The sequence below is a fragment of the Neomonachus schauinslandi genome, chromosome 1 (genome assembly GCF_002201575.2).
Source record: "Neomonachus schauinslandi chromosome 1, ASM220157v2, whole genome shotgun sequence".
In the NCBI taxonomy this organism is placed as follows: domain Eukaryota; kingdom Metazoa; phylum Chordata; class Mammalia; order Carnivora; family Phocidae; genus Neomonachus; species Neomonachus schauinslandi.
Window position 1 is genome coordinate 163,424,683 of NC_058403.1, and position 14,991 is coordinate 163,439,673.

At 47.6% G+C, this 14,991-nt stretch overlaps 2 protein-coding genes across 2 annotated transcripts in view; both read right to left on the bottom strand.

Moving 5' to 3' along the window:
* TATDN2 (TatD DNase domain containing 2) overlaps nt 1-6,172 on the bottom strand; it is a 28,159-nt gene extending 21,987 nt beyond the window's left edge. The window contains exons 1-2 of the mRNA XM_021695075.2: nt 5,820-6,172; nt 5,292-5,705 (exon numbers count right to left, since the gene is read on the bottom strand). Of these exons, the coding sequence (XP_021550750.1) occupies nt 5,292-5,699 (408 nt within the window). The 5' untranslated portion in view covers nt 5,700-5,705; nt 5,820-6,172. The remainder of the gene's footprint in view (nt 1-5,291; nt 5,706-5,819) is intronic.
* A 2,601-nt stretch (nt 6,173-8,773) lies between these two features.
* The window catches only part of IRAK2 (interleukin 1 receptor associated kinase 2), a 59,484-nt gene continuing 53,266 nt past the window's right edge, over nt 8,774-14,991 (bottom strand). The window contains exons 12-13 of the mRNA XM_021694985.1: nt 10,990-11,281; nt 8,774-9,854 (exon numbers count right to left, since the gene is read on the bottom strand). Coding sequence (XP_021550660.1) covers nt 9,742-9,854; nt 10,990-11,281 — 405 coding nt within the window. The 3' untranslated portion in view covers nt 8,774-9,741. The remainder of the gene's footprint in view (nt 9,855-10,989; nt 11,282-14,991) is intronic.

The window sequence follows — 14,991 nt, forward strand, 5'->3', positions numbered from 1 at the left end:
CAGGCCCTGTTCTGAATCTGCGGGTTTAGCATCCAATGAAACATATAAAAATACCTGCTTCCTGGACCTTCTATTCTAGGTGGTAAGGGAAAGGAAAACCAGAAGAAAGGCAACATATGTATTTTGGAGAGTGAAAAGTGCCAGAGAGAAAAAGAACACAGGAAAAGGGAGTAGAAAGTGGGGAAGCAGAAGAGGGTCACTCAAGTCTCCAGTTCAAGGTAGAGGTGTGGACCGGAGGCATGTATTTTTAATGTGAAATCTCCAAAATATTAAATACTTTGAGGACCTAGTGGGCCACATTCAGCCTATGGACCACCAGTTTGCCAACCCTGGTAGTGAAGACCAGGACTGCACCTGTCGGAGAAAAAAGGGTTAGAATTAGAATAACATACCTTATGTTTTCCTTTTTTTTTTTTTTTTTTAAAGATTTTACTTATTTGACAGAGAGACAGAGAGAGGGGGAGGGAGGGAGGGAGGGAGGGAGGGAGGGAGGGAGGGAAAAGCAGACTCCCCGCTGAGCAGGGACCCAGACATGGGGCTCCATCTCAGGACGCTGGGATCATGACCTGAGCTAAAGGCAGATGCTTAACCAACTGAGCCACCCAGGCGCCCCCATACCTTATGTTTTCATGTGGCCTTACAATTCCCAGAGCTGCCATGGCTGTCATCCCTCTTGTAGAGAGAGGGGAACTGCCACATGGCGTGTACGTGGCAGAACCAGGAGGCAAACTCAAGCTCCCCCTAATATCCTGGAAACCAAGGGAGAATAGCGAAAATACGAAAATTGAGCAACAGTAGCAAAGGCTGCGATGTCAATGACCATGAGGACCTGAAATGGATCCAGGTCACCCAAGATCTTCAGAAGTGGAGAGGAGGCTATAAAGGTAAAGACGAGGCCTTAAGTATAACAGAAGAGACAAACCACCTGGCTTCAAACAGGAGCGATTTCGTTTTGCTGGCGCGGCTGCGTGGTGAATTATGCGCCTCTGAAGGCAGGAGGCAACGACTCAGTGGAGATGCTGTTGCAGCGCTCGGCGCCGCCAGCCTGCACGATTTCAACAGTTCGTACCCAGCTCCCTGCCTACTCCCTCCCATCCTTTCTCTGCAGTGTGCCAGAGGAGCTCTAAAATCTGCCAACACCACACCTCTGCTAAAACCCTTCAGTGCTTCTGCATTTGCCCACTTCCCCAACTCCTGGGCCTGACTTCAGAAGCCGTTCACAGGCTGGACCCCAGGCTTCTTTTCCAGCATCCTCTCCCACCTTTGTCCATACACCCAGGTGCCTGGGAATGAAGAAGGGCGGCTGGAGAAAAGGGAAGTGAGGACCTTCAGGAACCACGCGTCTCCCAAGTGCTTCAGACCAGCAGCATTTCCTGACACTTTGGACACACATTGTTCTGTTGCCTGAAATGTCCTCTCCTCCTCCTCGTCTGTCAAGAGAACTCTAACAGCACCTCTTCTGTGAGGACTTTCTCAACATTAGTCACTCATTCCTCTGACCCTTGGCACTTCAAATGCCCCTGTTACAGCACTCCACACAATGCTTGATGAAGGACTTTTCAGTGCCTCAACCACTGCCTTCCTCTTCACACCTCTAACTCCCAGCATGGACTTCCACCCAAGCACCGGACATCTGCTGGGTGAAGACGCAGGAACCAGGATCACACAGGAAAGCTCTGTCATTCAAGAGCCAAGATACACAATGGCTTCTTGTGTCTGGGCCTGTACCACCCTGCAGAGAGCTCCTCAAGGGGGAGGATCTTGCCCTCTTCGTCTCTCCACCCCTCACGCTAACACTAGCCTGGGACAGAACAGGGCCTCAGAGGGCCGCAGAGCTAAGAATGCAGGCTTTGAAGTCCCACTGATCTGGGGTAGCACAGCTTTGCCGCATACAAGCTAGATGGCCTTGGTCAAGTTACTTAACATTTCTGAGTCTCCTTTCCCAGCGCCTACACATACTAGGTGCTCAAATATTTGTTAACCGATATGTAAATATTTGTTAGCGGACACGTAAAGATAATACTGCCTATTTCATAAGACTCTCAGGATTATGTGAGAACTTATGGGTCAAACACTGAGAATTCTATTTGATGAAAGTCTATCACATCATAAATGCTCCAATTTTCCCTTCCAGTCTTTCTTCCCTAAAGTGAATGTAGGAATGAAGGTCATACTTAAGACTAATAATATAAGGTAGGTGAAGGTGCTCACAACAGACAAATTTAATCTTTCTCTACAGAAAAAAACAAAGATCATCAGCTACCATTAGAATTTGAGAAAACCTCTCAAACAACTGTCCTAGAGGAAATAAGGAACAAACAGTAAGAGGCTGGCCAGCAGCAATCTCTAGTGAATCCAAATTGCCCAGTCTAGCTATTGTCTGAATGGGTTCCCCCAAAATTCATATGTTGAAATCTAACCCCAAGAAGGTGGTATTAGGTCCTTTGGGAAGTGATTAGGTCATGAACGTGAAGCCCTCATGAATGTGACTAGTGCTCTTATCTACAAGTCCCCAAGAGAGCTCCCCTGCCCCCCTCTGCCATGTGAGGACAGGAGAAATCTACAAACCAGAAAAGGGCCCTCACTTGACCATGCTGGCCCCCTGATCTCAGACTTCAGCCTCCAAAACTATAAGAAATAAATTTCTATTATTTATAAGCTACCCAGTCTGTGGCATTGTTACCAAAGCCAGAACATTCCCCTCTGAATATTCTGTGACCTGGCCGAGACCTCTGTGCTGAAGGTGGGGAGGAGACAGATAATGGGGGACCCACACACAAAGCCAAGCGTTTACCCCTCAAAATTTACAGAGCAAATGCAAAACAGGTAGATAGGTGGGTAAAAGTAGGAATGAGGGGACCTTAGAAGGACCAAGGGGGAGAACATGCTGTTTTTGTGAGTGCCACTGGGCTGTGATTGCTGACAGGACTCAGGACTTACTAGAAAAACAAGCTGGACATAACTGCAGAGTATGAGGGGAAGAGGTGCAGACTGAGAAAAAGATAAGAAAGACATTTTGTAATTCATCAAGGTGAGTCAAGTACTGTACCTTGTTTTCAAACTAACACTAAAGGGCAGAGCCCTTAGCAGTGCTAGAGAGGGACAATTTGAATTAATAATATCAACATCCCCATATTCTATCCTCACTCAATATGAGTGATCTTTCAAAAATGCACATCTGCCTTCCCTGTGTAGAGAACTCTACACAACTCTTTAATGGCTTGAAGTAAAATCCAAATTCCCTTGGCTATTAAAGCCCCAAAGCCCCGTTGCAATCGGCCCCCTACCTAGCTCTCTAGTCTCCATTCTGGGCTCTTATGCTCCACACACATCATGAGGCAGTCTTGTGACTTCTCAAGCCCGCCCACCAGGATGTGTTCCCCTTAGAAGCAGTCTCACGGCTCCACAATCCAACAGAGTACTTGACACCCAGTAACCCTCAAGAGCTTACTGACTAGAAGCAAGGCACCAACCCCACAACCTCTGACACAGGACTGGACTACTCACTGCTCCATGCTTAACCATTTAAATTGATTTTGGCAAAAAACACCCCTTAGGCCTAAATAAGATAAAGATGGGCCCATGATAGAATTAGACCCACCTGGATTAAAGGCTATTCCTTCAAATCTTGGTTCCTGGTCTGCAGGTCACCCTGAGCCAGGGATGCAGTACACCTGGAAGACTAGGCAGATTCCTACCCTTCTTGGAAGGCTTCATTCTATCTCTAATTGTCACTGAAATCAAATGTAATCAATTGAGATTATTTCATGCTGTGCCCAAATCAAGTGAAAAATTGTATCAAGAAGGGTTAATGACAAGATTAAACTGTGTGGGCAAAGCCCCATATTTACTTGATTTACCTGTGAGTCATATTCAATATGTATTTTTATGCTAAAGACAAAGCTTTTGAAATCACTGTTAAAAAAAAAAAATCCAGGGGCGCCTGGGTGGCTCAATCGGTTAAACGACAGCCTTCAGCTCAGGTCATGATACCAGGGTCCAGAGATTGAGGCCCACGTTGGGCTCCCTGCTCCGCAAGGAGTCTGCTTCTCCCTCTGCCCCTCATCCCGACCGTGCTCTCTCTAAAATAAATAAATAAAATCTTTGGGGGAAAAAAAAAAAATGTGCCATACAGAGTTCTGTGAGGTCCACAGTGAGAACACTTGGAGCACTTCACCTAAGAGTTCCCCAGGATAAACAGCCAAGGACAGCCTAGTTTCTCAGCTCCACATAATTTAACCACGCAGAAGTTTAGAGACACGTTCCTTAGTGCCTTTTTTCACTGCCTTTGTAAGATCACTTTATCTGAAGGCAGCCCATCTCACCCAACTAAGACTTTCCCTCCACTCTTCTTCATACAAAACTCCTCACCTCTTAAGGCCCAGAGCTCCAAACCCGGAATACAAACTAAGAGGGCAGTGATCTGTTTTGTTACTGGAGAATCCCAAGCAACTAGAACTCTCCTGGAATGATCTAGGCCCTCAGTAAATATTTGTTCAAAATATGAGACTGAAAAAGGGGATGAAGCTCACACTTGGGCCGGCAACGTTAGCTAGTACTCTCTCACCGGGAAAACAGCCAACTATGAGAGATGAATTGCATTTGCTTCTATTTCTCACAGACTCATGTTCAACTTTCCCTCACCGGGAAAATTTTATCCTTTTTTAAGTTCACATAAAACGAAACAGTGGAGGAAATGTACCTCCTCTGAGAAACCCTCCTGCATGTTCCCAATGGGGAACTAAATGTTTAAGCTCCAAAACAAACTCTACGCTACCCACCAACCAAAACCCCAAGGTGCTAGAAACTGTAACTTCAGTAAAAAGCTACACCAAGAACCAAATCCTTATTCTCAGTTCTGTGACTCAGAGAACTTCAAAGTACAAGGGCGCAGGCAATTCCTTAAACTTACAACTGAAATAGGTCTGTGTCTCCTGAGCAGGCAATGCACCTTCTATGGCAGTTATCCTCCAGCCCGGCTGGCTGCACATTACAATTTACTGGAGGAGCATTTACAAATCTAGAAACCCAGACCACACTCCAACCCAATTAAATGGGAATGAGAAGCAGGCACAAACCTCCCAAGTAGTTTTAAAGTGCTGCCAAGTTTGAAAACTACCTCTCTATGGCACTGTAGGCCACCCCCCTTGGTCCGCCGGGTTTGTGATAAGCAGACCTCTGGGAAGACCCCAAAGATCTTGAAGGACATGACCCTTTTTAGTCTCCTTCCACCAACAGCTCAAGCCACGTGGAAGGGGCTTCACCGATTCCAAGGCGTCGCAGCCACCTACCTTAAGGCTGCAGGCTTCCTCCTCCAGAGAAGCCATTTCTTCTGGAGAGGGGTTGACAGGGCGAAGACGGGATCCCTCTGACGAAAGGAATCCCCGTGTGCTCCGAATCAGGCAGCCTTTGGCGGCGGCCCCGCCCACACCTGCGCCGGAAGAATGCGAGGAGGAGGAGGAGGAATTTCTGCGGCAGGATGAGCCCCGGGGCAACCTCGGCGTGCAGGCCACATCGTCCTCCTTCTGGACTTTCAGGCGCTTGGGGCTGCTGGTCCCTCCTGAACGCGACGCAGAGCTAGGAGCTGGCCGGCTGGAGGGGGCCACATCACTGGGCTCCCGGAGGCAGCTGCGCTTACGGGGACACCCTTCTGAAGTGCTGCTCCAGTGGTACTTGACCTTGCGCCGCTCCGACGCCATGGGCACCTGCAAGGTAAAGAGGGGGCCTGGATTCCAACACCAGCCCTCTTCAGACTCCCGCCACCCTGGGTCCCCTGGGGGAGGGTAAGCCAGAAGGTCAGAGTCAGGGGCCTCACTGACCTTTCCCCCTTCTTTCCACTGCCCATCACAGTTCTCAAGGTTTCGGAGATGCCAACGCGCTTCGCCTTAGTCAAAACGATCCCAGATTTACTAAGGGCGTCGGTTTGGTTTCCAAACCCACAACGTGCTTCCGCGATCACCAAGCGCTTCAGTTTGCACAGCGCTCCTAGGGAGATGTCAAAGCGCTTCCGGGATTACAAAGCGCTTCGATTTAGTTTGCAATACAGAGCCCTTCGGGGATGTCAAAGCGCTTCAAAAGACTACAAGGCGCTTTAGAGTCCACACATGGCGACCAGACCCGCAGCCTTTGGCGGGCGCTTGGCCCAGAGGCCCGGAATGCCGAGGGCGGGCCGCAGGGCAGGGCCAGAGCCGGCGCGCAGCCCGCCCTGCTCCCGCGGCCCCGCCGACCAGCCCCGGGCCCGAGGGGCCGAGGCGCCCCTCAGGAGCCGGCGGTGCCGCGCTCGGCCGCCACGGGACACCCTCCGGCTCGCCCGGCCGCCGCTTCCGTCCCTGCCGCCGCAGCCCAGACGTCGGCCCCGCCGCCCCCACGGCCCGAACGTCCCTCCCCGGCCGCCTGCTCGCCTCCCGCCCCGGTCCTGCAGCCCCCGCTCGGCCTCCGCCCGAGCTCCGGCCACACCGGCCTCCACCGCGCCCGCCTCCCGGAACGAGCCCTGCGGCCCGCCGCCGGGCGTGCGGCGGGGGCGGGCCTTGCGCAGAACGGAGGGCACCCATTGCTCGAATCGGCAAGGGGCGGGACTCCGAGCAAGACGGAGCTCGCCTGTTGGCCAGGAGGCTTGGAGGCATTGGTCGGAAGCAAGGCGGGGCGGAGCCACTCACGTGGGCCAGAAGAGCGCGAAGCTAGGCAGTGCCGCAGTTCCCCCAGCCAGCCTTCCATGGGGTTGGGGGCGTCGGCCGACCCTCTTCCCAGAGTGACGCTCCCCGCTGCTCAGCGTTTTGCCGCTTAGCCAGACGGGTTCAGATCCCTATCCTTTCCTCGAACCCCCACCAACATCCTGACCCCATTTGCAGAGCAGGAAACTGTGGCTCGGAGGGACCAAGTGACACACCCAGAAAGTGGCAGAGTCGGAAGTTAGGAGCCACAGGAAAAAAAGGCTACACAAAAATGTAAAATGTAAAATTTTTGCGGGGCAAAAAATATCAAAGTTGAAAGACAAGTTACAAACTTAATAAAATATTCGCAACACATGACAAAGGGCTGATGTCCTTACTATGTAAAAACTTTTGTTTTTTAAGATTTTATTTATTTAACAGACAGAGGGCAGGAGCAGGGCGGAAGCGGCAAAGGGATCGGGAGAAGCAGACTCCCCGCCCAGCAGGGAGCCTGATGTGGGGTCGATCCCAGGACCCTGAGATCATGACCTGAGCGCAAGGCAGACTCTTAACCTACTGAGCCACTCAGGTAGGGTGAGAAAGATGAAAGATGAAACTTTCTTTATGGGATACTTAGGTATTAAAATGGAAACATGCTAACTGGAATTAAAATAAAACTTTAAAAAAATAAAATGGAAACAGAAATGAACCAAGGAACAGACGCAAATTACAAAAGGCTCTTTAATATGTGAAAAAAAAAGGCTCCACCTGTCACTTAAAAATACAAGTAAAATTATAAATTTTTACGTATTAAATTGTCAATGATCAAAAAGCATGATAATACTCTTTGTAGCTGAGGATGTGGGGAAATGCATTCCCAGACCTGATTCAGTGTAAATTGGTACAACCTCTTTGGAAGGCAGCACCCTTTGAAGTTACAAGAATGAAAAACCACCTCAAAATCCAGCATTGGAACCTAGTCCTGCAAATTATGGAATATCCTTAGAAAGGAATACCAGGCAAAAAGACTAAAGTAATCCAAAAGTATTACTGAGGAAGAATGGCCAAAAAGGATGTGAAAAAATATGCCCATGCTGAAGCCAGAAATTCCAACTGTCTTGAGCTCAATCTAACTCGGTTTTGATTTTCTAATGAAAATCTAATGATATTAGATTAGTTAAGGAAAAAGATAAAATTTTCATCATCTTTGGAACGATACCCCAAACCAGGAACAGTGGTTGCCTGTGGGCAGAAGGGAGACACTAAAATCCCAGTGGGAAAAAAAAGGCTTTCTTTCCACCACATAACCGTTTGTACTACTGGATTTTTTTGTCATGTGCATTTATTAACTAAAAAAAAAAAAGTCAGGCCTTCCTTCTGAGGATTCATAGAAAGGCATCACAGTGGCCATGAGCCCCTGGAATTGATATACAGAAATGTATATGTACGTTTTTACAGCTTGCTGAGGGGAAAAGGTCTGTAGATTGACAGAAGTGGTTCATTGACCTTGCCACAAATGTCTGAAGCCGTGGTCTGAAATGCAAGTATGTCTAGATAACCATTACCCTATTGGCACTAGCCCTCTACTGCTCAAACAGCCCTGAAAACACCCTACTCATAACTGTAAGGTGCTTACCACATGCTAGGTCCTGTCTGTGGCGTGTAACACACTCTAGTTGAATCCTCACAGCCACCAGAGCTTAAAACAGGGGTGTCAGTACAGATTACTGTCTGCTGGGACTGGAGCCCACTCAGCTCTGTTACATATCAGTACAAAGCTGATCTTGTTCGGGGACTACTGAATGCTTTCATGAAGCAAGATCTTCCCCTTGCCCTGACAAACCCAGGAAAGAGGTACTTTTTATTCTCCCCATTGTACAAATGAAAAACAGAGGCTCAGAATAACTCCCTAACTTGACCCAAGATCACACAGCTACTAACACCAACATTTATAGCCACCCCCAACTCTTAGGCACTCCGTGATACCCCCTTAACATGGGTCCAGAGCCCCTTTTCCAAACAAATTCATCTGGACACAAAACTAATTGCAAAAGATCTGTTGACTTTACGAATGTATTTTTATTTTACAAAAAAAAAAAAAGAAAATCACTACAGTAGGATTATTTAAAATAGGACACACTGAATTTAAAATAGCATTTGTTTCACAAAAATATTTGCAACATGACTTTTCAGAAAAATACCCAGTCCATAAACCTTAGGTACGTGGAAGAAATATATGTTTAATGTCTTTATTTATTTTATAAAAAAGGATAAGTGCATTTTCAAAGTACTTCTACAACCATGTCTCACCTGTTCCTCTCAACAAGCCAAGGAAGGAAAATGAACAGGTGTTACTTATAAGAAAACCAAGGTTCCAGAAATTAAATGATTGATTTAAATAGCAACAGAACTGGACATAAAACTAGCTCTCTGATTCTTCATTCACCCATAAATAACACATACTCTCAAAAGCTCCACTAAAAATATTAGCATTAGTGGGATGGGACGATAAAGGTGCTGAGTAGGCATAAATAAATATCTGTGGGTTACAAGATTTCTGAGGGAGACGTGGAAAACCTGCAGAGCTCTTTGCCAGGTGTCTGGCATTTGTAAACTCCAGACTGTGAATTAAGAACTGCATTGGGACACAAGTTGAGAATCTTTCAGGCCATGGAAGTTTGCAGGTGGTTGTCAGCAAATAGGACCCAGAGAGACTTAACTTTGGAAAGTGCAACTGACAATCCTCCCTCAGTTCTTGAGGGGTGTGAGCTGAGTAACAGTATTACCACGCACACCCCAAAACCACAAAATTGCCCACATCCTGGGCCTATGGACCAGGGTTTCCGCTTCGGTCTCCTGATCCCCAGCTCTGATTGACAAATCCCAGAAAAAATGATGACTTCATGGATTTTTGTGTCTTGAAAAGCTGAGGTCCCTTCTTCCCTAATTCACTCTGGCAAGATGGAAGCTTCTCTCCCTGGTCCAGGAAAGCTGATGTTTGGTGTTTCCTGGGAGATTATGATTCTGCCTCAGATCTTTTTCTTGATTTGGTGTTTGTCTTTCCAATCGAGGATAAGCTGTGCTCTAGTTATCAGGGGCCAAAAAGCTCAATGCTGTCCAGTTTCCCTTCTTTGTAGAACACGATATTCTCCATCAGTTTCTTTTTGGCCTCATTGATCTCGATTCTCCACGAAGTCTCTGTAGCTGATGTTCAGCAGAAAGTTTAAAGAAAGAACTTCAACAAAAGGCATTTGGAAATAGTTACTATTATTATAGTTCTTAGAAAGTCAGACTTGGTCAGTTTCTCACTTAAATCAGATTTCTGAATCAAGCCCTGAACCTAATGAGCATTTTCATTATTTCTGCCTTTGCAGTGAAGTCCCACCACCTGCCCCCACTTTTCTGAAAGAAGGGGGCTTCCATGCTCCTTCCATGGATGGGAGAGGTTGGGATGAACATTTACACCCCCCTCTCTTTTCCCTCCTCTCTCCTCCCAGTGGGAGGAGGAGCAATAGGAGTGGTAGAGCCTGGGACATTCATTAAGCCATGTTTACTAGGGGAGAGGGACACTGCATTGAAAAGGCCTCTCAAATTTTTATTTCAGAAGGAAGCCTGGGATATTTGGAAAGGAGAGACAGAAATAGTAAGAGTTTTGACTTGGTCCCTAAGTACAATGGGGAGCCACACAAGGGCTTTAAATAAGAGGTGGCATGAGTTGCTTTTAAAAACCACTCTGGAGGCACCTGGGCAGCTCAGTCATTAAGCGTCTGCCTTCGGCTCAGGTCATGATCCCAGGGTCCTGGGATCGAGCCCCGCATCGGGCTCCCTGCTCGGCGGGAAGCCTGCTTCTCCCTCTCCCACTCCCCCTGCTTGTGTTCCCTCTCTCGCTGAGTCTCTCTGTCAAATAAAGAAATAAAATCTTAAAAAAGAAAAAAAGAAAAAAAAAACACTCTGAAAATAAAAAATTAAAATAAAATAATAAAATTAAAAATAAAAACAAGGAAGGGAGGATACAGGAAGGCTGTGTGGTCATCCAGCAAGAGGACAGTAGCTTAGTTAAGGGGGGAGGGGCGCGAGGCAATGCAGAGAAGCAGATGGAGCTGAGAGATATTTAGGCCAATGAATAGACTAGGTGATGGACTGGACATAGGGGCCAGAGAGAGAGGGAGGTATCAAGGATGACCCCCATCCGAGGTTTCTTTGTGTGCAGTCTGCTGGTAGGTGAACGGCTGAATAATTAAGGAAGGCATGAATGAGAGCGATAGAAGGAATAAATGATGAGCTGAGTTAGAGACACATGAATGAGCTTGCATATGCACTCAGATCTCCACACGCTTACCATCCTGGGGAGGCTCCGGCCTGGCAGAGGCCACAGAGAAGGAGTCTGCCTGCACTCCCACACACACCTGCAGCCTGCCTTCTCCATCCTCTGTTGAAGGGAGTGAGGCGGTAGCCCCAGCCCCAGGTGCTACCCTCATGGAGGAGGAGGCCTCGAGGCTGGAATTGTCCACGTCGTCTGTTTCTTCTGGGGTGTTGGAGGAAGAGCCTGTGCCCTCAGAAAGCCCACTCAAAGGGAGCAACGTCTCCTGACCTCTGAGCTGCTTTTCCACAGCCGCTACAGAGCCACACACCTTGGGGAGAGAAGAGACAACAATTCTTTCTGAAATCGGGGCGCCTGGATGGCTCAGTCCGTTACGCGTTGGACATTTTATCTCAGCTCAGGTCTTGATCTCAAGGTTGTGAGTTCAAGCCCCATGTTGGGCTCCATGCTGGGCATGGAGGCCTACTTTAAAAACAAAAAACAAAAAACAAAAAACCTCTTTCTGATATCAAAAATCTTACAGATATCCCAGGCCTCCGGAGAGACAATGAAGAATCCAATGTTGATTCATATTGCTTTGTCAGGAAGAACAGCGAAAGCCCTTTGAACAGAGCTGAACTTGCCCCCATCCACCCTAGCCATAGATGAGAGCACATGACCAAGATGGACCAATCACTGTATCCCAGTCCTCTGACACGTTAATGATCCAGGTTTGGGCACGTGACCCAAGCTGGCCAATTAGAATCCTTCTCTGGGATTTTTCTACCTAAAGCTTACTGAGGAAGGACTCCGGATTCCTTTCTAGTGGTTGACCCAGACTCTCCACCCACAAAGAAAACCCATTCACAGGAGGAAAAAATAGAGACCCCCTATAAAGAATAAAGCAGGGGCAAGAGATGGAGAAGTGGGGCGCAAGCACAGAGACACAGATAAATGCACCTTTGCTGGTGGAGACCCTGTGGTCTAGCTGGCCTAGCAATACCTGTCCTGTCTGCTGATTGGTTACATGAGCCAATAAATTCATTCATTAATTTATCGTTCATTCACTCATTCATATACTCCCTCTCAATCTCCCTTGCTGTGCGAGTGTGTGTGTGTGTGAGAGACAGAGAGAGACAGACTAAGAGTTTGACCTGAGTTCTATCACTTTGAACTGGAAATGCCCTAAGTAATATAGATATTACTTGCCCTTGAGGGCGTTTCTAATTAGGGAGGTTAGGAAATCAGAAGGAGGCAGGGAAGGAATGTTTCTTCTTTGCACACACACACACACACAAACGGCATACAAGCATACCCTTAATAACAATGACACATCTCACTTGCTCAACACCTTTGCAATTTACAAAGAACATTCGACACAAAATGCACAATGAGTTTTCATAGGTTAAAAAATTAAAAGATCAGAGAAGCTGGGGTGCCTGGGTGGCTCTGTCAGTTAAGCGTCTGCCTTTGGCTCAGGTCATGATTCCCAGAGTCTAGGGATCGAACCCACCATCGGGCTCCCTGCTCAGTGGGAAGCCTGCTTCTCCCTCTGCCTCTGCCTGCAGCTCCCCCTGCTTGTGCTCTCTCTCTCTGTCAAATAAATAAATAAAATATTTTTAAAAATAAATAAATAAAATAAAGATCAGAGAAGTTAAGTTCCTTGTCTAAGGCTACTCAGCCAGTAGGTAGCAGAGCTGACCACTGACCCTAGGCTTACTTGTCTTCAAGTTCATGGCCCAGATGACCTCTCATCTTCCTAGTTTGTTTGTGAAATACTGAGGGCAAGGACAATTTCTCATTCCTCTTTGTATACTTCAAATGCCCTATCCCCTTTATTCTGCACAACAAATACCTCCACATCCTTCCAGGTCCAGTTCAAATGTCACCTCTTGAGACAAATCTTCACAGTATATGCTCAATAAATATTTGTCAAGCTAAAAGCTACATTCCCTTGCAGCTATGTGTGGCCATGTCACTAAATTATGGCCTATGGAGTGTGAGAAAAAGTGATGTGTGCATTTCCAGGTCACACCTTTAAAAGGTAGGGAGTGGGGATGCCTGGGTGGCTCAGTCAGTTAAGAGTCTGCCTTTGCTCAGGTCATGATCCCAGGGTCCTTGCTCAGTGGGGAGCCTACTTCTTTCTCTGCCTGCTGCTTCCCCTGCTGTGCTCTCTCTCTCTGACAAATAAATATATAAAATCTTAAAAAAAAAAGCGGGGGGGTAGGGAGTGTGTTCTCTCTTAACCCCCTGTTCAGTGGCTGGAATGCAGATGTGATGGCCTGAGCTAGAGCAGCCATCTTAGACTCTGAACTGGAAGCCACACAGTAAGGATAGCAGAGCAACAATACAAAGGGAACCTGGGGTCCCCAATAAAGTGGCACTGTCACATCACCTCTGAACTGCCTACAGTCAAGGGGTTAAGCTAAAGAGAATAAACTTCTATCTCATTTAAAACACTGGATTTTGGAGTCTCCTCATTATAACAGCTTCTTTGAGTGTCCTTTAACTGAGACAATGAACAAAAGAACAAAATAAATGAAGACAGGAAAGCCTGAAAGAAGGAATAAGTGGTTAGGGGAGAGAGATCTTTTCAGAACATAAATCTGATTATGTCTTGCCCCTGCTTCAAACCCCTAGTGTCTTCCTCAAAATCCTAACTGTGCCTGCAAAACCCTCAATTACAGGGCTCCTCCTTCCTCAGGAGCCCCACCACAAGCCACTCTTCCCCGTACTTTTTGTTCTAGCCACTCTGACCTTCCAGACCCTTGACCAAGCCAGGCTTTCTCTCACCTCAGGCCATTTGCATGAGCTGTTCCGTCTGCTTGGATTGCTCTTTATCTGCTTACACCTCACTTCCTCAGGGAAAGTCCCCCTGGGTGGGGCCCCATCACATGCTATCCCAATGCTCCCCACCTAGATGATTACTGTGCATTGTCTGAGAGCTTCAGGAAAGTAGAGCTGGGCCTGCCTTGTTCACCGATTTATCCCCTGGGGCCCAGCACACAAGTGCTAAATGACTGGCTGAATGCTACACTACTCAGGCACTGAGGGAACAGCCCCGGTGAAGAACAATGACTTGGATCTTGAGTCGCGGCTCTCTAGCTCCTGCCACGTCATAGTGCAAGATGGTGAACAAGGGAATGAACCAGGTGTCCAGAGGGCTCTGACAGAAACTCACTCTGTGGCCTCATCTTCTCTTCTCTGGAACTTTACTTCCTATAAAATGGCAGGCTAGGGCTACAGCAGTGGTGTTTGAAGATTTTCTTTTTCAGCTACTAAAACTTCCCTCAGATAAAATACTGAGAATCCAATATGATTATGTGAAGTGAAAGGGGGTGTCTGGTGGTAGTCATGCGTGGGGCCTGCAGCTCCCCAAGCCCTCTTGCTGACGAAAGCAATTTCTGAGGTAACTTCAAGGCGCCCCTCTCTGCCAGACACCACTTGAAAATCACTCAGCTAGATGGCCTCAAAGAGTCCTCTCAGGCAGCTATTTGGTCCTTAGAAATATCTAGCAGTGGTGCCCAAATTACACATGTTACCATGGAAACCACCACTATATATCCCATCCATAGGAAAATGTTTTATTTCCTAATGTGGTGGATTTCTGGGGTATCTGCCTAAGCCCAGGGACTAAAGATGCTCCCTTCCTCTGGGACTTAGCCCTTTCCACCTCTCTGGGGTAGACCCCCTGACCACTAGGTTTATATACTGGACCCCACTCCCCTCACCTTACCTGATTGGCCAATAGGTGGACTACTGACTCTAGGTAGGCCAAACAGGCTCTCTCAATGAGAAATTGGAATTGGGACCTGGAGACTTGATCGCTCAGTGGGGGTAGAACTATAACATATAAACAAGCCAGCCATATCCCCTAGCCAAGAGGATAGAGGCAAGGAAAAGGGAGTCTACAGACAAGAGAGGAGGAATCAAGCAGATTCAGAGAAAGCAGTGTTCTGTTAACATCTGAGCCTGGGATCCTGGGCCCCCCAAGGGTGGGCAGCGCACCACCCTCAGGCTCCTGAGCTACCCTTACCCATT